At 37.4% G+C, this 22250-nt stretch overlaps 1 protein-coding gene across 2 annotated transcripts in view; it reads left to right on the top strand.

Moving 5' to 3' along the window:
• Positions 1 to 20893, top strand: part of washc2c (WASH complex subunit 2C) — a 123932-nt gene extending 103039 nt beyond the window's left edge. Inside the window, exons 27-32 of one of the 2 annotated variants that reach the window (XM_039737963.1) lie at positions 4441 to 4560; positions 6812 to 6874; positions 9208 to 9390; positions 11627 to 12253; positions 15441 to 15618; positions 20434 to 20893. In XM_039737963.1, the coding sequence (XP_039593897.1) occupies positions 4441 to 4560; positions 6812 to 6874; positions 9208 to 9390; positions 11627 to 12253; positions 15441 to 15618; positions 20434 to 20582 (1320 nt within the window). In that variant the 3' untranslated portion in view covers positions 20583 to 20893. The remainder of the gene's footprint in view (positions 1 to 4440; positions 4561 to 6811; positions 6875 to 9207; positions 9391 to 11626; positions 12254 to 15440; positions 15619 to 20433) is intronic. The other variant, XM_039737973.1, reaches the window with a different exon arrangement.
• The last annotated feature ends 1357 nt before the right edge of the window (positions 20894 to 22250 follow it).

Here is a 22250-nt window from a genome sequence, read left to right as displayed (position 1 = left end):
GCACGCCTTGTCTCAGGTGCATTCCCGTAAAAGCCCGTCTCTCAGACGTTTCTTATCATTTTGAGGGGTCCAGCTCATCTCTTGTCTGATTTTTGACTACCACCAATGATAGATGGGTCCTCATTATTCACTTGTTTGTTGTCAGTCTAAACATTTGGTTAATGACTTGGATAATTCCTGTCTTTGCAAATACTTCCTTCCTGTCTTTGAAGGCGACTCTCAGTATGCCTCCTACGCCTTGACTCCTAGTCTGACTCCTACGCCTTGACTCCTAGTGTGCCTCAACCCGTGTTGCCTGGCACTTCCTATGTTGATCACATTGCCAAAGCCAAACTGACCAATTACACACACACATATAGACAGTAGTATTTTATTATATAAAACATACTTGAAACTGCAAATCATTGATCCCTTCTATGGATGTTGTATACACACTGAAGACAGAAAGGTACATTCATTTTTCATGTGTTTTTTTAAACACTCAACATTTGGAGTTTAGTTTAATCTTTAGACATCATAATAGCCCCCCCCACCCCCCACTCGTGGTCCCATGAAAATCAATGTAAGACAAATATACCAGCTTTTGAAGAATAGTGTTGATTAAGTACATTGAAATTATATGTTCTTTAATTCATATGCCAATCTTATCACAAGGAATTTTCAATTTAGATACAATAATTATGTTTCTACAATATTATCACAGAGTCACTGTGAGTGACTGGTGAAAATTAATCCTTTAGATTTTATATGGTGAACAACCAACCAAATACACTATTATTGTTTCCATATTTCCACAAATTTGGTGTAGGCAGGACCCCACAATGAGTCAGTTATAAATAGCAAGCTTTGTGGTGTATTGTTCAGTCATTTAACCATGATGAGAAGAAGGGGCTACAGTGCTCACTAATATGGCCATGTCTTGGGAGTTCTCAAAGGTAAATTTAGAGACATGGTGATGCTCTTTATGACACCTTCTCTGAAATTGTGATAAAGATGTTTATTGAAACAAAGTTCTTGAGGCAGGCCCCTGTTTAGCAGGTTTGATCCTTTCCTTAAGCCTGGCTTCCCACAAAAACTGATTTCTTCGTTGATGAACATTGAAACTGACATGTGAGTGCTGTAGTAAGGCAGTATATACTGTATATTTTTTGGCTTTATTTCAAATGTCTTTTGATTTCTTCAGTTGGTCTTTCACTGATACAATATTGTACAGCAGGAAGTAAACATCAGTGACACAGACTCAAAGTCAATACATTTTAAACTGTGAATTAGTAAAATATGCAAAATAAACAGGTTTATAGGACAGTATATTCTAACATTTAGCATCTCTTTGTCTCCACTTGCCAATATTAATATTTTTGCATTTGAAATTAAATATTTATTATTGTGCATTAATCAACGATTTATATTGGAAACTTGTTTAGAAGTCTTGATTTTAATTTTTTTGTGTGTATTTTGAAATGATCAGGTGCAAGTATGCTTGTGATTCTTGATTCTGTGTTAAATCAGGGCTTTTTCTGTTAGTAGATGTTGTGATCAAGAGCTTTTTTATTTACCTGTTTTACAGGTTTATGTGTATTCTGGAGCTTTGTTGTATAGCCAAAGACAGGGGCCTCCAACACGTCGCTTGCGAGTAGCTCGTAACCCCTTTCCAAGGAGCTCGCCAAAGGGTTAATGAATCCTACATGAATTTGAAAACTTGATTAGTCAAATTAGGGGCTGGCGATCTTTCCAAAAAATCATATCACGATCCTTTTAACACAAAATCACGATCCACAATCTGAATTGCAATCTATCTTTTCAGTGTTGCATACACTTAAGAGAATATCCGGACTCAAACTCATGAGGACATAAGTAACACTTTATTTAAAATATCAAACAAAGTTGAATTCAATTGTTCTCTCGTTCGCTAGCTAAGCGGAGTTACGGAACACTCCCCAAAGCTGGCAAGTGAGTGAGGAAGGCCCCTGCCCTCGGCCTGCTGCGTGTTTCTCGGTACCCAAAGTGAACTCTTGATACATAGAGAAATGAGAGAAGTAACGAAATCAACAGGAATGTTCAAGCAAATTATAGAAAAACCTGATCTAATTCTGATAAGTAGTTATCTTGCGAAAAGCGGACAGACATCAGACAGAGAGACATTTTATTTTATATATTATATATTAGTAAACCTTCAAAATAATGTGCAGTTAAAGTCTCAACAGCATTCTCAGCATTTCTGGAGCTTAGTAGAGCCAGATAACTATAAGAATCTTCACCAAGCAGCTCTGAAAATGTCTGCTTTGTTTGGGTCTCCATACCTCTGTGAGTCTGACGTGAATGTCACAAAATCAAAGTTCAGAACACGACTGACAGACGAACATTTAAATGACTCCATAAGAGTGAACCTAAGTGGCTACACTCCACAATACACCTCTCTTATTGACTCCATGCAGTGCCAGTCATCTGACTAACTGAAAAACACATCACACATGCAACTGGACATGTGAATAAAGTGAAACAGTGACAAATGACAAAATGACAAATGAATAAGTCATATCTGTGTATTTGGAATTGCATTGTTCTATTTTGACAGCATTCATGTTTCAATTCGATAGTGTGAGATACAGGAAAATGCATACAGACATACAAAATGCACATGCAGGTGAGTTGTGGACACCGACATTTGTAAATGTTCAGGTATAACAAGCGTATCCAGTTTGTTTGGCTTGAAATAAGATATGAGAATAAACGTTAGAAAACATGAGTAGCTCTCGGCCATTTTCATTTTGTAAAAGTAGCTCTCAGGGGAAGAAAGGTTGGATACTCCTGGCGTAGGATGTTGCATTATTATACGGAACTTGTTTGAGTTTCCCTTTTCTTAATATTACACTAGGGGGCTCTGCCCCCTGCTCGATTTGCTCACCCACCCCCGGGTTTTGTTTACTGGATATACAATTAAAAAAGATTGTTAGTTTCATGTGAATTGCTACATATGCATTATTTCCACTTTTATTTTAAAACTTTTGTAAAAACAATACTATATTTCTGGCTCCGGGAGTGGTTATATCTCTTTCTCACAGGACGTATAACGCTGCTTGCATTGTGAAGGGGGTGCGGCTGAACGCACGCCAAGGAGATGCTGTCGGATCATCTGCTGCCTTTCTGCTGTTGGCAAGTTGCCTGTTCTGCTTGTCTCGCTGCCCGATCATTTCAAAGCCTGTATAGCAGCTGTTGTTTTGCCACTTCGCATCTCTGTCACTCGCGTTGTGAAGGGGTTGGAACGAGGGCTCGTTTGGCTGAACGCACACTAAGGTGAAGCATTCTGATCATCGGCAGGCTTTTTGCTGCTGGCGAGCTGCATGTTTTGCTTGTCTCTTGTCGTTGTTTTAAGAGCTGGGAGCACATGAAGCGTGTCCACCAACAGCAATCCAACAACTGCTAGGTTAGATGTCCGTGGACTTGTTTTAAATGATGTCTCACTGTCTTCTCGTGAATGAGAAATTATCGTTGTAAACACAATACTTGTCCTTTATTTTCGGCCCCGGGCGTGGTTAAATCTTTTTCTCAGGACGTATAATGCTGCTTGCATTGTCAAAGGGGGGGCGAAGGGGGAGCTGAACGCATGCTAAGGAGGTGCCGTCACGTTGCTCTCAGTCTTCCGTGCTGTACTCTGCCCTCCCTCAATCGGACCCAACAGTCACTTAAAACAAAAATGGCTTCCACCTGGCTTGGACACTACAATACTTTTGCATTTTACTGCTTTCATGTTCTTTACCTTTCTCTGCATGTGTATCGCACCATTGTTTGTTTGAGCCTTTCGAATTTGACTGCTTTCATAATCTCTTATCTGTCTTTTTTCTCTCCAGCGCTTTTGGGTCTCTTTTCTCCACACTGCTCTTTCTTCTTCTTTTGTTGATGTTTCATCTAGAACATATTATACGCTTTACGTCCTTACACGCTTTATACGTGCTGAGACCACAGGATCTGTGTGTGCTACGTGCCTTGACATGACTGAGTGTTTTGCTGGCCGTGCTCTTATTTGATATTGTTTGCGTATCGCGGGTCTTTTAGGTGTCTTCCGAGAACTTCCGAGAAGATCACGTATCGTCGCCCTGCTTTTCCTTTCCAGGATTTTTTTTATAATAGAGAGATTTGTTTAGGTGGATTAGCATTAAGTGTGTCATATTTCTTTAACACACAATATTCAGTTTACTATCTCAAAAAACTACTGTAAAAAGTAATTTTATATTTAATATTGAATTCCACTAATTTCTTTTTTTTTTAATTATGTGATAATTAGAATGGATTTAAAAAAAGAAGTATTTGTAATTATCATTGAGAAAATCATTGTAAAATATAATATTTATATAGCTTATCTCCTTTTAAATTAAACTTAGTGTCTTGGAGTCCCTTTAGGACAATATCATTTATTGTATTTTGTGCATTTTTAAAATTCAGAAACCCTCAGTAAAGAAAAAACCTGCAAGCATTAAGGAAGATGTTTCTTCCAAAAATGATAAAACTGCTTCAGTATTGGAAAAAGGTGCCCAAAGCTCAACCAGTGAACAAGCAAAAGAGGTAGGCTATGTATATTGTTAAAATGTTGTCGCAGCAGATAAATTAACCACTTTTTTTTTTTTTTTTTAAAGCATTTTGTATATGTTTGAAGTGTGTTGTGTCTGTCCAGTTTCTATACCAGATTAGAATCAAAGCCTGCCCTGGCAATGGCTGTAGTGGGTCACAAAGTTAATAGCCAGATACAATTCTTTAAGAGGGTGTGGTGGAATCTACCAGCATTGAAGTTAATCTGCTCCTGATTTTATACACAAGGGTCTAAGGTTTTCAGATATCAGTCATGTTTCTGCTTTGAAAAGTACGATGTCACTGTTTCAACTCCATCAGGAAGAGATGCTTAAGCAATGGCCAGTGCCTGTTAGCTGTGGAATCCAAAACCAGATTAAAGAGGTAGAACAGTACAGTGATGGTTGTCATGACAAAAAGAAAACAAAAAACACACACAAGGGGTTCTCAGACTCAGTATCTATTAATCTATATCTAGTAATCTATTTAGTTAGCCAATAAAAGGTGTCATTTCACCCTACTTTCTCGTGTAATGACCTTATTAGTAAATAATGGATTAAATAACCAGGACACCTGGAAAAGGGGAATTAAATCATGATGACAATAAAAAATGTTAAAAAAAAACCATTAAATTATTTCAATGTAACCATAATTTAAATTCTTGGTTCATTCTAATAAAATGTACAAACTTAGTTTTGCAATTTCTACATTGACTCCAAAACACAGAAACTTGGAAGTAAGAGTTCACTTAATTAGGCTGTGAGTCCAATTGAAAGCAGAAGTTGGTTGGACCCAAAGCCTGCAGCACCAGAGGACCTTTGGAATGAGCAGGAGAACCTCTAATCACCACAATGGTTTGTTAAAAATTAACTGTTTCAAGGTGAAAATAAAGTACACAGTAAAGAGCTTATGAAGTTGACACTGTGTGAAAGGCAGACTGGCAGCTTGTGATCAAATCTTACACTCGTTGCTTTACTAAACAGCAATAGAACGTCTCGGGATTTTCAAATAAATGCTGATTTACTTTAAATGTGGATTTACTCTTTGTGCTAAATAGAAATAGAATGCACAGTATGTGGATTTTCAGCTGATCACCTTTGTAATAAGTATGAAAATACTCTTACAATCCAGAATGCAGAAATGGTGTGTATCCTAAGTAAAACTTACACGAAACTCATAAAAAGAATCAGCAGGTGAAAAGGTAAAAAGGCTAGTATGTTGTCAGATTAAAGAAAGAAATCTATCTTGCCAAACTCTGTTAGCCGGGCATTTTGATCAAGCAGATCATCTTCAAGACTGTTATCCCTTTTTATGGTGTTATGGAGCAAAAGTGGCTAAATGATTTGCTGATCAGATTTCAGTTTTTCTCGCTATTGCCTGTAGTCCGAGTATAGTATAGAGCTAGTAATCTGGCTCCACTAGCTGAGAGAATGACATTATGCTTTATTAAAATATGTCTCTTCTGCTAATGCAGCAGTGAAACATAACCACTTTTAATTAAGATTTTTTTTCACACATTCTTCAAGGCACACATGATACATAATCAAAGAAATACAATGGAAATGGAAAAGAACTCTTCTTTTTGCATGTCTGCTACTGACCTGTACTGGAGAGCCTTTCCCTGAGAACTGCTGATAACCTAAAAAAAAATAGTTATTTAAATTGAATTAAAACTTGTGTATCACTTACAGATAGCCAAATTTAAAGCTAGTCAAAAATGCCCGACCTTAGCATGTAACGCCAGTTCATTACAAAGTGATGTTTTGATCCAATTTTTGGCAGTGATTTTATCAAATTTTATTATCAAAACACATATGTCATAATAAAGAGAATGTTTTTTTATTGAGCAGCACAAAGGTAGGTTGATCAGTATTCAACAGAAGTAAAATATTATTATGAACTTAGTCAATTTTTCAGTGCTAATATGTTACTGAAGAAGTAATATATTTATCTTTTTAAAACTTTTAACTCTTTTAAATTCTATTAATATGCACATTTTTATTTGTTTATTAATTATTAATTGTTGTTATTTGGCATTAGTTTAGCTGCCACAAGCATATCCTGCTTTTAGTTTACTGTACGTTTATTAGTTTGAGATACTACAATGTGCAAACAATCAAATTTACATATATGTAATTGTCTATGTTTTAAATTCATTTTTCAATTAATGTATTATATGGGGTTATTTTTTATTTTAAGTGTTCATCATTTTTTCTTATATATAATTTGCTTTTGTTCAATTGTGCAGAAATCTTCAGGCTCAGTCCCTGATAAAAGTAAAGAGCCTTCATCACGGATTGGAAAACTTCAAGTAATGTTATCGCCATTTTTAATTTTAATCCTCACTTGCTACATAAATGACTTTACATTCTCATAATTTTTTAACTTTTCTCAGAGCTTTGTGTCATTTTACCTTTTCTGTAAAGGTGCTTGTGTCATAGTTTAGGTCTTTCTAACATCTTGCATCCTGAATTTTCCATGATTACTGTTAAAATATTTTGCACCATGCACTCTTTGTTTTATTTTAATGTTACGTGGTTCTTTTTTTCCCCACTCAAACATGCCTGGGTTCTTACCTTTATTCTTAGGTTTTTTGTTTTAAATCAAGCTAAAAACTATTTGACACCAGCTAGTTCACAAATGTTCCCAGATATTATTAACTACAGTGGTGACAGGGGTGGGTGCATCATCTGTGTTAGTATTGCATGAATGTCTCATGGATTATTTGTTTAACATTTCATTCTTTTCAATTTTCTGCCATTATGCCTTACAATAAAAAGTGTTGGATAGTATCAGAAGCTCAGAAATGATCACCGACCATACAGAATAAATGCATATCAGGTGCAAATTATTATACAAGGCAATTTCAACAAATATCAATCAAAAAAATTGAAATAAATATGCTATTAAATTATAAATAAATGTCAGAGATAAACATGCAACATGTGTCAGACAGGGTAAGTATCAATACAATTAACTGAAGAAAAGATTGTCAGAAACACTAAGTTCAGCAGTGTAAACTGATTGGTAGAGCAAGGGTTTTTATAATGGAGCCTTACTCACCGATCAGGCGACTCATGTCTCGTTTAATGGCTTAGTGTTAAGAAGCGTTTAAGATGATTTGGCTTTGAACACACAATATTTGCCACAATATTATTTGGAAGGTGACAGCATAGGAAAACAGATTGTTGCTGGTGTGCATGGAGCCTGTTACAGTGGAAGTTGCTTTCTTCATGTATTTGTGTCATGGATGCCATCTTAACCTCCCGCTTCAGAGCCCTCTAGTCTGCCACAGGTGCTATTGCCATGCTGGACACTGATGCATGTAGTCACTACGCAGTCCACTGTGGATCTGTAGCAGTTAGTGAAGATCTGGATGACGGACTGACGTCTTAACAAGGCAGGTGATGTTGGCAGGCCATGAAAGATCCTCAGTGATGTGGAACCCGAAAAACGTAAAAGTTGCTCACTCTTTCCATATTAACACTGTTAATGCCTTATGACGTCCTTAACTGTTGAACTGACTCAGAGTGGCTTTTGACATTAGTAAAGGTTAACAAACAATGTTTAGAAATCCTTTTTTCATAGCATTAAAGATTTACATGTCTTAAAGTGTCTTAACTTCTATTACAGTAAGCATCAAATTTGGGATAGAAGCATTATGCAGCTGCAAAATGGGAAAAAATATTTTCCCACACTGAAACATAAATCTCTTGGATGCATCTTCTCCTTTTACTACATCTAGATGCAGTAATGAAGTTTGCTTTTTAGAAAATTTTCAGCTAGCATCACGTTATGTGACTTTCTGCATAAATAAACTTACGGCATACATTTGAAATAGTTAGCCTCAGTATGTAATGCACTAAAAAGGCATAAAAGCATTTTGCATTGTTTAAGTTTATTTGTAGCCAATGTTTACTAAATCCTGCTGATCTTGAATTAAAGCTAAGAATTCTGAAAATAAATGTAGTAATGTTTTGGCATATTTTTCCTGCTTTATAAGGTAGTCCAGAAGCTGAAATCATGCAGGCCTCTAAACTGAACCCTAATCACAAAAAAAATACAACTGCTAAAGCTACATGTTGCCTTTTTTATATTTGAATATTTTTGTGTTAGTGTTTAACCCAGTTCCTTTACCATATTCACTTGCAAACATAAGCACATATTAATGCAAAATAGTCACACTTATCAAAAAGTTTACTTTATTCTGGAATGAGGAGAAACCTGTAAACTGAAAATTTGCTTCTTCTTTTTTACTTGCCATTTTTCCAGATCTGCTTTCTTGGCAGATATTTAAAATGGCTTGCTCTTTTGCCCGTTGTTTTTTTCTTAATTTTTAACATGCTTTATGAGATAAGCAATTCTTTAGCATATATGAGAAAAATTGCTTTAAAACCAGAAAATTAATAAATAGCGAATGAAATGCCCAGATGTCTTTTCTATACTAAATGCATGAAAGATGGCAGTAATGGGCCAGCTACTAGAAGTACTGGTAATATATAGAAGGACTATTGTTGTCAAGGCTTGTTTTCTAAAGTTGGAATAATAATCTTACATTTTAATAAGTTTAGAATAGTATATTTGTATAATATACAGTATATTTGAGTTATATCCTTATTAAAATTATTTGTGTCATTATTCTAGGCTGAACTAGCCATCAATCCAGCAAGTCTTCTGCCTGGTGCACACGCACGTCTGACCGGACCAGCGTTATCCTCCACCCCGCCTGGGGCAATTGCAAGAGTTTCTGAGCATAAATCTATGGGTCATGTTGGAGTCAGCTTTGATGTTCCAGTACAAGTAAACACACTTGATAATGCTAATAAGGTAAGGTCGAGTTCAAAAGTGAAAACTTTAAAGTATTTAATTCTGAATGTTTCCACATTACTTAACTCTTAACATGCTGTTCTCCTACAGGTTCTATTCTTTGCCTTTCATTTCAGTTTTATTCAGTAATACACATTTATTTTATTTCATGCCAATATCTAATATATACACTTAGAATTAAGTAGAGCTTATTTTTAGACTGACGTGAGATAAAAATGCAGATTAAAATCAATGACGGCCTGTCACCTTGTGAATCATGAGAATTCACACGCTGGTAATGATATGCCAGCTGTGATGCTCTCATACTTTAGATCTGAATTTTTATGTTGACACTTGAGCTCTTCATTGATAAGCTGCTTTGTACTATCATACTGAACCCCTTCTCATTAAATTATGACTTGGGTTTTTACACATGGCCATGTATAAGCAGCCTTCTACACTATATGTGATTCAGATTAAAATATGATTCTCAGAATAAAACAGAAGAAAAAACACAAAATTAGTAAACCTGGCACAAGTCTATGCACTAGCTTCATCTGACTCACTCCTTTTTAATGTCAGTGACATTTGTCAAGGCAATAGAGTTTGATGTCACAAGCATTGTGGGTGTCAAATTTGACAATTACAAACCTAATAATAAAAATGGGACCCAACAGTGACTGCAGTGAAAGACGAAATGGTGGGCTTTCTTTGTGAAAATGGACGGATCAATGCAACATGATACTTGACCATAAGTTACGTGGCTTTTAAGAGTAAAAAAGATAGGATTTGAGTGCAACTATGCAACTGCTGTGAAAACACTAAAAGTGGGCTGGATTCACTTTCAGATCACACAGTCCACAATGTGCCATCTCGCATGTTCTCCTTTACTTAGACAAAACTGATGCTGGCTGTGTGCTTTGTACACTAACTAACAACTTTGCTATATCAGACGCTTGGGGCTTGCATCATAACATGTGTTGAGCATTTGTTCCTAATGAAATATTGATGCCCTTTTGTACATTGAAAGTCAAACAAACCTGACAAGTATGGAATCAAATTTGGATAGCTGCTGACGTAACATATACAGTGGCATGCAAAAGTTTGGGCACATTTGCTTAAAATGTGTGTTACTGTGAATAGTTAAGTGAGCAGGAGACTGATCAACTGATCAAAGGCATAAAGTTAAAGATGACACATTTCCTTTCAGCATTTTATGCGAGATTAGTGTATTGTTTTTGTTGTGTACAATTGTATAGTGAAAAGAGAATAGGAGATCCATGCAAAAGTTTGGGCACCCTGAGATATTTGAGGTCTCAGTTAACTTTTCCCAAGGTGGTCTAAGACCTTCATTAGCTTGTCAGGACTATGGCTTGTTCACAGTCCTCGTTATGAAAACCTCAAATGATGCAAATTGCAAAGCTGTATACATTCTCTGACTCCTCACAGCTTATCCCAACAATCAGCAGCCATTGCACCTCTAATGAACTGCCCAGCAGAGCTCAAATTGATGCTCAGGGAGCAAGAGAAGGCCACAAGAAACAGCTAAATGTTTTCAGGTAGCAGTTTCCTCAGTTTGTAATGTTGTTAAGAAATGGTAGTTAACAGGAGTGGTGGAGGTCAGGTTGAGGTCTGGAAGACCAAGAAAACTTTCTGAAAGAACTGCTCATTGGATTGCTAGGCAAATAAAAAAAACATGTTTGATTGCAAAAGACCTTTGTGAAGATTTAGCAGACTCTGGAATGGTGGTGCACTGTTGCGGTTAGTGCAAAACACATGTTGTGTACTCTTCATATTATTTGGCAAGTTCTATAATTCTCAATATATACTAGATACTATTCCCCATTTGGAAAAAGATCACACTTGATTGCCAGAGATAGATAATGTGACTGGTGCTGTGATTCGTGAGACTTTTAAATATGAGAAAATCACTGCTGAAAATATTTTCATATCACTTTGCATGTCAATTAAGCTACTTTCCCAAAAGACAAACCTGCTGTATACAGAACTAAAAACAAATTGAGAGAGGAGCTGTCAGCCCAATATGAAAGGGCACAAAAGGAAGCATACCTTGATAAATTGCTAAAGCAGTGAGAAAACACACACAAAGTAGTAAACAAACTTTGGGTATAAATAGGTTACAAAATGAATCACAGAATACCTGGAATAATGACATGTTTGTTTTTCAATTAATTTTTTTAATGGTACTATTTTATAAGTCTTCATTGTGTTTTGTTTTTGTTTTTTATAATTTCAGAATCGTCCTAAAGTGTCTGGAAGACGAAGGCCGCAGACTAGAGCTGCTCGGCATTTGTCTGCCCAATTGTCAAGTGAAGGAAAGGATTCTGATTATCAGGTTATACAAAATCACGTCCAGGACATAAGAGCTAATTCAAGTTCTAAAGTCAATGCCCACTCTTCTTACACTACAGAACCATCACTTGTTCATGGAAATTCAGACCTTTTTGAAGTTGCACAGGCAGCCTTTCCTCCTTTAACTGAACAAGCAATTTTGCCTGCTAAAAGTGAGGCAGCTAAGCCAAATCTGTCCAAGATTTCTGATGACCTCTTTGAATCCGATGATTTATTTGGCTCTAGCAATATATTACCACAATCACTCAATTCAAAATCAAGTAGCACAAAAGAGACAGTGAAGCCAATAGTCCAAGCTTCAAAGGAAAAAAGTGGACAGTCCATCTTTGATCAAGGAGAGGACCTATTTCAGCCTGCAGCTAAACACAAGTCTTCAAAAAAGACAGCAGCAATACCTTTCTTAGAGGATGATGAGGACGACCTTTTTGGATCTGGGAAAACAAGTGCAGTCAAAAAGGAGCCCAAGCCCTCTGTTCAGGTGGAACCCATAACTCAGGCAAATATTTTCGAGGTATTTGTCTTTTGTTATTCTTTCATACTGCTTATATTTAATGGAGATAAAGTACACTGCTCAAAAGAATTAACGGAACACTTTTTAATCCAAGTATAGCATCAAGTCAATGACACTTCTGGGCTATTGATCTGATCAGTTAAGTGGCAGAGGGGGTTGTTAATCAGTTTCAATGAGACGACCCCCCAAACAGGAATGATTTAACAGGTGGAGGCCACATTTTTCTGTTTTTTCACTAGTTTTGCATTTGGCTACAGTCAGTGTCACTATTGGTAGCATGATGTGATACCTGGACCCTACAGAGGTGGCACAGGTAGTCCAACTTCACCAGGATGGCACATCAATACGTGTCATTGCTAGAAGATTTGCTGTGTCTCCCAGCACAGTCTCAAGGGCATGGAGGAGATTCCAGGAGACAGGCACATACTCTAGGAGAGCTGGACAGGGCTGTAGAAGGTCCTTAACCCATCAGCAGGACTGACCGGTATCTGCTTCTTTGGGCAAAGAGGAACAGGATGAGCACTGCTAGAACCCCACAAAATGACCTCTAGTAGGCCACTAGTGTGAATGTCTGTGACCAAACAATCAGAAACAGACTTCATGAGGGTGGCCTGTGGGCCTGACGTCTTCTAATGGAGGCTCTGTGCTTACTGCTTAGTACTGTGGAGCTCGATTGGCATTTGCCGTAGAATACCAGAATTGGCAGGTCCACCACTAGCAGCCTGTGCTTTTCACAGATGAGAGCAGGTTCACCCTGAGAACATGTGACAGACGTGAAAGGGTCTGAAGAAGCCATGGAGAACATTATGCTGCCTGTAACATCGTTTCTTCATGACCGTTTTGGTGGTGGGTCATTGATGGTCTGGGGAGGCACATCCATGGAGGGCCGCACAGACCTCTACAGGCTAGACAACGACACCTTGACTGCCATTAGGCATCGGGATGAAATCCTTGGACCCATTGTCAGACCCTGTGCTGGTGCAGTGGGTCTTGGGTTCCTCCTGGTGCACAACAATGCTCAGCCTCATGTGGCGAGAGTATGCAGGCAGTTCCTGGAGGATGAAAGAATTGGTACCATTGACTAGTCCCCACGCTCACTTGCCTGACCTAAATCCAATAGAACACCTCTGGCACATTATGTTGCGGTCCATGCAACGCCGCCAGGTTGTACCTCAGACTGTCCAGCAGCTCAGTGATGCCCTTGTCCAGATCTGGGAGGAAATCCCCCAGGACACCATCCCTCATCTCATTAGGAGTATGCCCCCCACCCCACCCAATTAGGGGCCATTCAAACTACTGAGTACGCTTTGGAGTTACTGAAATGAAATTTTGGCAAAATGGACTAGCCTGCTGCATCATTTTTTTCACTTTGATTTCCGGGGTGTCTTTGAATTCAGCCCTCTGTAGGTTGATAATTTTCATTTCCATCAAACGATTTGGCATCTTTTCGCTCCTAAACACTTCCTAGTCCATATCAGTAGAGATATCCAGCAGGATTTTTTTCCCTTTTAGATCTGTTATGTTTTCAAAGTGTTCCTCTAATTTTTTGAGCAGTTTATAATACCAGTTATGAATAGGGATTAACTATGTAGATATCCTTCACCACTTGATGTAAGCATGAAATTTGAATGGTAAAGCTAAAAAAAAAAGGTTATATATAGATTTTCATAGTAATTTAAAATTTCAGTAGCAGAAGAAATTAAAATATTTATAGTTATATAAACTCTGTCATTTGTGGAAGCTGATTGAAGTGTATTTATTGTTTTGTTATTAGTTACCATCGTACAAGTGTGCAGTATATTTCCATATGGGACTGTTTTACTGTGACATACAACCGCATTATGTCCTTTTAAAAATGGCTGTGTGTGTGAGTGAAGTGTTTAAAATCTAATGTTATGCATATAGCACCTTTTATAGTGGCAATCAATTCAAAAAAATTATTTCAACCAGCTTCCAAATGAGATGTTTTAAGACAGAATCTGTTACTTTGTGTATCATACAATTTAATGGCTACACAAAAAAAACTTTTGCATATTTTCTTACTACTATAGAGTAGTGTTTCACAACCTCTGGGCTGTGGCACCATTACGGGTGGGCCATGGCCAAGCCTGGATGAAACCCACACTCCCACCGTACCCACCATTCCAATAATTGTGCTTGATTCACAACAGCAGCAACACATGTGGATTGCGGCCTTCCTTGTATGAATCCCTGTCTGCCGGTCTGATGCTCGAGCTCAATTCACAGCAGTCGCATCCTGGCTACCAACTCCCGCTGTGATGATTGTGCTCGATTCACCAAGGAGGAAAGGCATTGATGGTCGCAGTTGATTTATTTAAAGTTCTGAAGCTATGGTGATCATGCAGGGGCCCCTCCTGCCCCTTCTTCGATTTCGCCCAATTTGTCAAGGGTAACCTCTCCACTCCTCCAGCTCAGACTATCATGCTACATTCATGGAAAGGGAAGATGGGACACAAACACACTGCCATGTAAAGTACTGGGTTGTGACACCACAGAATAGGTTTGTGAGGAGAATGTGCCTCTCTAAACAGACAGAATGTACTTCTGGTTCATGCAATCTAAGATATGGTTAGATGTGTTAGCCACTTTGGCAGGATTATTTATTTACTATTTTTTTCTTTTTTTTGTACCAGTAATTATCTTTTGTCACCCACACTTTCACAGGGGTATTAAAAATTGTTAATGCTAGCAGAGTACTAGGTTTAAAATATGTTTGCATTTTTCCCTACATTTCAGCAGCAATTATGAGGAAAAAAATCTTAAAGATTAACCATAACAACTTTTTTTTAGATGTTTAAAGTTATGATTGGGGCAGTCTAAAAATCAACAGATTTTGAAATCTCTAGTGCAGCACAGCCAGCACATGCATGGATGTTTTTGCTAAGTGGACACTATTTTATCAAATGCAGTAAGATAAATAACACAAATGCAGCAAAATAGTCACTGCGGCAATAGCTTTCCTTAGGAAAACCTTTCAGAATTTGTTCATATTCTAGTTCAAGCATGTAGTCTCAAAATTATCAAAATATCAAGAACTAAAATCTCAGAATCATTTTTCAATGACCCAACATAAAACACAAGAGAGCTTTTCAAGTTTGATAGCATTATACTCCTGAATGCTGACTGAAAACCTTGTGTATCTCTTTGTTGTAACTGTTGCCCTTAGGATGACATTTTTGAAACAGAAGCCGCAAAGCCTCTCAAAAAGCAGAAAGAAAAATCTCTGGATTCCAACTTGTTTGATGACAGTATTGATATATTTGCTGATCTGACAACCACAAAGCCCCCTGAAAAAAAGGCAAAGAAGAAAGTGGAAACAAAATCCATATTTGATGACGATATGGGTAAGAATATTTCAGAAAATGAATGTCTATGAAAAATGACCATATTTGACTTCCTTATAGCTCCACCCCACATGATTATATAATTAATATTAATTACTTACTAGCATGGGGATCAATCTTTGTGTTCTGTAGTACACATACAGTCACACTCTTAAAGCACATTCAATGATAAAAAGGCATGTAAGGCCATTTAGCAATGAACTAGAAGAAGGTAACACTATTTAATAGTAATTTAGAAGAAAATAAACCAGTGGAGATTCACAGGTCTTGTTGTAAGTTTGGTCATCTTGCTACCATGCCCATGAGTTGTGCAACAGTAGCATGTAAGAACAGTGGTATATTAGTATATTTAGTATATTGTTTTATTTCTACTTATATTTAAAAAATTTTAAAAAGGATGTTCATCTTAGATGGCTAGAAGATGGATAGTAGGATTGAATTAGAAATGTATACCATGCACGATTCTTTCAGTCATTTGTTGATAGCTGCCATTCTGGTATCATTAAACAATCTGTCAATTTATACAGTAATAAATTTTAATCATGCTTCTTCAAGGTAACAAATAAAAATTCACGTGTTATTACTGGTTCAGACAGGAAGAGGGAATGGTGACTTCTGTAACACGGAGTGAATTTATTGGACTCATTTGCAACAACTAGATAATAAAGTTTCAATCTATGACATCATTGTTAGATGAGATGACAAGCAAAAAAGCAAAGTGGATCTTTGGATTTTTGCTTGTTTTCATTATATTTTTAATTTTTATTTGTATATTAAAAAAAATTAAGATTAAGCTCTTGCATTATCAGCAGTATAGAGGCCTCATGTTCTGTATTAAAGAGGTATGTTGACCAATTAAGCTGCACACCACAGATGTGTTATCTGTTCATTTTTTATTTACTAAATGATATTCTGTTGGTGTATTGTTCTGTGACCATACAAAACAAAATTGATTCTCATTATCCACTGAGGTTACATTTCTGAAAAACCCCATGGATATAGAATCTGCATATACTGAAGTACTAATCCTATAAGAAAAATGGGGTTAGGTTCCAGCAGGTTGCCAGCCCGTAGTAGTTTGGGCGGAATCACCCTCTCAAAACTAGGAAATGATCCTTCCACAGGTTTATCTGGGGAATCCTTGTTATTACTTTTACTTCATCTCTAGTCAAGTTCAATCGTCTTCTAGATGCTCCACAAGAGGCTGCAAGTGGCCGCAGTGGGCAAATTCATGGACTTTACTAAACCATCCCTTCGGTACTAGCAATGCATGGTGTGTATAAAGGTTAGGGACTTAATCAGTGTGAGCTCCTGATTCGCACTTAACTAGGAATTCTTCATTTGTAGGAAACAATTGGAAACGCTGGTCTCCATAATGAACAAAACTGAATGGCTAACTCAAACTTCTGGTCACCAAGTAGACAAACATTGGTCCATTCAGTGCAGCCCTGGACATCTAAGTGCACCACACCTGTCATTGTCATATATTGCTAGTGTTTAAGGCTACCAATAGGCAGGATTAGATTAGACCACAGGTAAGCAAAATGGATTATGCTTTTGTAATAGTGAATAAGCGAATCCACGGGAACGAGAGTCACAGATAGCAAGGATTTACTATACTACAATAAACAGATGAGATGGACTGGTGCATTGTCCAGGGTTTGTTCCTGCCTTGCGCCATATGCCAGATCCCCCTGCGACCCTGTTTAGGACTAAGCGGGTTGGAAAATGACAATAAATAGAGTCTCCTTAAAGCATACTTTCTTTAACTAATGAAAGAGGTGCACAAAATAGTTAATTCATAATACCAATGCCATTAGAGGAAATTAGATTTTTGTAATGTTTACAAGCCACAATTCTAATAAATGGTTCATGCTTATCAAGAAATGCCAGGGTAAGATGCTTAAAAGGTTTACATGTAAAATTAAAACATTTGGCTCTTAAGCTAACAAGCCTATTTACTAAGCAACGAAGGCAAATTCTTCATCTAATCTTTTTCTGAACACAAGTTTACTCCCATTCACACCCAGACAAGGAGTGTCCATTTTAATTACAGGAAAAAATGAAAATCTCTGAACTCATCTGCCAAAGACACAACTCTCTTGTTTTGCAATCCAACTTTAGTTGCACATTTCCGTTTGCCATTCCTCTCCATACACATGACGACTCCTCAGATTCCCTTTTCTCAGTTTATTACTCCACTGTCAATATTCCTGTCTTCACTCACTTCTAAAGTCTGACTGTTAGATCTCTTTTCTGCAGTAAAGTGAGACATGCGATTCCTCAGGTACCATAATGCTTTGTATAAAGGACAACCATCCATCCATCCATTATCCAACCCACTATATCCTAACTACAGGATCACAGGGGTCTGCTGGAGCCAATCCCAGCCAACACAGGGCGCAAGGCAGGAAGCAAACCCTGGGCATGGCGCCAGCCCACCACAGGGCGCACACACACACACACACCAAGCACACACTAGGGATAATTTAGAATCGCCAATTCTCCTAACCTGTATGTCTTTGGACTGTGAAAGGAAGCCAGAGTACCCGGAGGACACCCACACAGTAAAGGACAACCAAATTAGAAAAGTGTAGAAAAGCAGATTCGGAAAAGATTGTTTTTTGGCTTATTTTTCGATCACAAGTCAAGTCATTTGGGGTAAAAATCAGTCAATCTAGAGTGGTGGCCGATCAATTGGAGCATCACTAGTATATTGTAATAAGTACTCAGTTAAAAATCATTGTGTTTTTTCATATAACTGCAAATAACATTGGCTTAAAAATATTTGAAAAATGTTTACTATTTTGTTTCAAAAAAATATTTGTTCACACACGATGGTAGAACAAAATTGTTCATTCAGTCAAGTACTGTACTTGCAACAGAGAAACTGCATTCTCAAGAATGAAAAGCTGCTGGAGATAATTTTCCTAGGCATGACAGTAATATTCAGTGTCAACAATTTCCGAGTCTTGAGTGTCATTTAGTGGATACAGATCACCTCTCCAGTTCACATTACAGTTTGAGGTTTTCATCATCCTCCTTATTTCCTTTGGGTTCTTCCTGATGATAGTTGGGGTAGTGACACTCTGAGCTGGGCTAACCTGGACAGTCTATCCTTACCAGCATCTCTCAGATTTCCTGGAAGTGTCTGGGAATTTCCCAGGATGTATTGAGAGATCTTGTCTGTCCATTATGTCCTGGGTCTATTTCCAGTGACCCATGCCATGTAGAACTACCACGGGAGATAACAAGTGGTACCTGTTATTTATTTATCTATCCAGACTACCTCAGCCAGGTCCTGTTAATCTGGAGAAACCTTAGCCAAACGCTGATGTTCTCCTGTCCTTCCCAGGTTCTCACTCTTTCACAGTAGCTAAGCCTGCCAGCCCTGTTTTAGAATCTCACTTCAGCCACCTGAACTTTTGATTTCATACTTTTAGTCATTACCCACCTCCAGTGACCACAGGTGAGGAAAGGAATGTGGCATGAAGGACAGAGTGAGATCTTTGTCAATAGACTTAGGTCTTTCTTCGCCACTATGGTTTGATACAACATTTGCAAAAGTGCAACTGCACAGATTTGTCAGTCACTCTCACAGTCGCCTCTACACACCCATGACCAATGTCCCAAGGTATCTAAACTCTACACTGCAAAAAATGAAATCTAAGCCAAGTAAAAAGTTTTTAAATCATGAAATTTCGTTATTGTAAGAATTATTGACTTATCCAAAATTTACTTTAAGAAATCTTGTCAAGTAAGTTTTGCTAACCCTTTTGATGGATTTATTTGCTAAATACAAGCAAAACAACTCGCATTTGAAAATTGTCTAGTTTTTGCATTTGCAATTTATGCAGTATATCACTGGGGTAACTGCACACCAGTTATGTGAAGAAGCCGTAGCCTGGTCTAGTAAGAATTTCACATACACTGTAGACATGACCCTGGCCTTGGGGAGCCAGATGTGATTCTCAAATGAAAATACACATCTGGAGACAACCCGTTAAAAAGAATGCAGTGAATAGTGGTGACATCCTGTGCTGCAAAGGCTGCCCCCACAGGGCTTCTTCCTAAAACAACCATACATAACTCTTCCAGTCTGTGTGTTTTAAACCGCCACTTGGGAAACAGGGAGAGAGCAAAAGATTTGACTCTGAAAGAAAATAAAAAGCTAAAACTGCTGTTATCCACTCAGGCCCTCAGTAGTTTACAGTCACCACCCCTACTTTCAGCACAGCCTTCATGAGGCATTGGAACAGTTTAGGAATATGACACTCCGTGAGCCGTCTAATTGTACCCAACCAGTTTTAAGCAAAATTAATTTGTGGTGTTCTCCAGATGTGTATATATTTTACGTCTGGCTTCAGTGAAACTATCAACTCTGTAAAAAAAAAATATATATATATATATATATATATATATGATTTCAAGTTGCTGATTCTCCACATTCGGCAGTAAACTATCCCAGTGTGTGCCAAAGGTCACAGTATGATGCGACTAAGAGAGCAACATCATCATCAAACAGCATAGATGTAGCCCTTAGGTGATAACTGAACCCTTCACTAGGTGTAGGATTTAGTGATGTTCTCCTTTATTGTGTTGAACAAAGACTAAGCAGAACCTGTGTGTGAGCCCCGGCAGATGAAGTAATAGAATTGACAAATTGTAGTTATCTAAAGGATTTCTGTCGCTGAGCATTGGCTCTAATATTCTGTTAATCTACATGCTTGTGTTTCAGTTGTGATACAGCTAGACTTCACTGAGATGGCAACTTCAACTCCAGGACTAATATGTTTGGCTTTTTGTCTTTTTCAGATGATATTTTTTCTTCTGGAAATAAAAAAACAAGCACAAAGACACAAGCAAAAACAAAAAGAAGTCCGGCAGCAAACAAAGCAGATGCCACAGGAAAAAAAGCTGCAAGTATTTTTGATGACCCACTGAACGCATTGGGTGGCATATAATAAAAAGTCTTAAATCCATTATTCTTTCCTCAGAATTAAAAATATTCAGATTAAACATTATAAAAATGTATCATCTCATAAGGTAGTTTGTAATAACACTGTTAATAGATTATAATATAAAATGCATATGAATGTCTTATAAGGAGTTATTATTCCATCTTACTAAAATCTGTGCCATAAATGGAAGCTTCTGGAAATTCAGTAGACTGTGTCTTTTTAAGGACGTTATCTTGCAGTAGTCTTCGTTTAAGGCACTCTAGCACTTAAAGTGTATGTATGTATCCTAATAAAATATTTTTTAAGAAAATATATTTTTATTGTATGTAATTACTAGGGCCCTGTCTGGTTCACCAAAGCATTTTAAGTCCTGGATCTGATAAAGCAGTGTCTCATGCTTTACGACTTAGCTTAAAGGAATACTCCACTCAAAAATGTTTTTTTTTTTAAGTGGTACTTACCCTGTGTAGTTTGTAGTATGGCTGAGAAAAATATTTAATCTCTTGTTTTCATGACGAAATTGCATATTGAAGATTCATACTCAACAGGACCCTGTGGTGACCAGTTCTGGACAACAATAAATAATGCGAAAAACATCCATGGATAAAAGAAAAAATATTCTTGTGTAACTTGTGTCACATAATCCGCATGTCTGTTATTCGTTCATAAGGTCAAAACATGCTAAATGTGTATGTTTTTTGCTAAAATATTAACGGTTATTTCCTGAAAACTCTCCATTGAATGTTGAGGAAAGACAAAATTGTCCCAAAACATTTGAGTTGAAGATCCAGCTCTCTGCGTTATTCATTGGTCAAGAGTTTTGTCTTCAATTCAAAGAGCATATTCCTTTAGAGGAATACTCGATCCAAAAATGATTTGTATGTTGCTTACACCAAGTGATACATGAGAAAAAATGTTAATCTCATATTTTCATGCGGAACGGAGGAAGAAAAAGTTTCTGATACAATGCAAGTCTATGGTGACCAGCATTGGACAGCCATATAAAAATGTCCATGAATCTTTAGCCATACACGTCTCTCCTGGAATTTCGCACTTTATCTGTCATGTGGAATGCAATGCTTGCCAATGAAGAAGTGGTTATTGGCCTTGACTTGTGACCAATGAATGAGAGGGATGGGGCTGGGTCTTTAATTCAAATGTTCATTCGCATCTGGACACAGTCCAGTTATGAGAGTTTTTTCCAAAAGTGACTTATTTAACATTATTTTAATAGTAGGGTGTTGTACCGTGTTAGCCATTATGGATGTAAGGAGAAGTCAAGCAAAGTGACACCTTTTATTGGCTAACTAAAAAGATTACAATATGCAAGCTTTTGGGGCACCAGAGGCCTCTTCTTCAGACAACATGTAATGCAGAAACCTGAATTCCCTGTGTTTATATGGACACCAGGACAGATACGGCATTTTAGAAAACCATTAAGTGAGACATCTTAGATGTAAAAATTTAATAGACCTTTCCAGGCTAAAATTTATTTAGGGAGATGGGAGAACAAGGTATAGTCGAGATCTTTTGATAAGATATTTGTCCAACAGTCTTTTGAGTTTTTCCCATACATTGCGGATCTGTAGTCAGGCTGTCTGGGTTAGTCCGAGAGATGTAAACAATCCTCATATCTGGCCATAAAACTCTTGTCTCTATTTAAACTGTTTT

Source organism: Polypterus senegalus, chromosome 1 (genome assembly GCF_016835505.1).
Source record: "Polypterus senegalus isolate Bchr_013 chromosome 1, ASM1683550v1, whole genome shotgun sequence".
In the NCBI taxonomy this organism is placed as follows: Eukaryota; Metazoa; Chordata; class Cladistia; order Polypteriformes; family Polypteridae; genus Polypterus; species Polypterus senegalus.
Note: the sequence above shows the minus strand (reverse complement) of the source record. Positions and strands in the feature narration are given on the sequence as shown.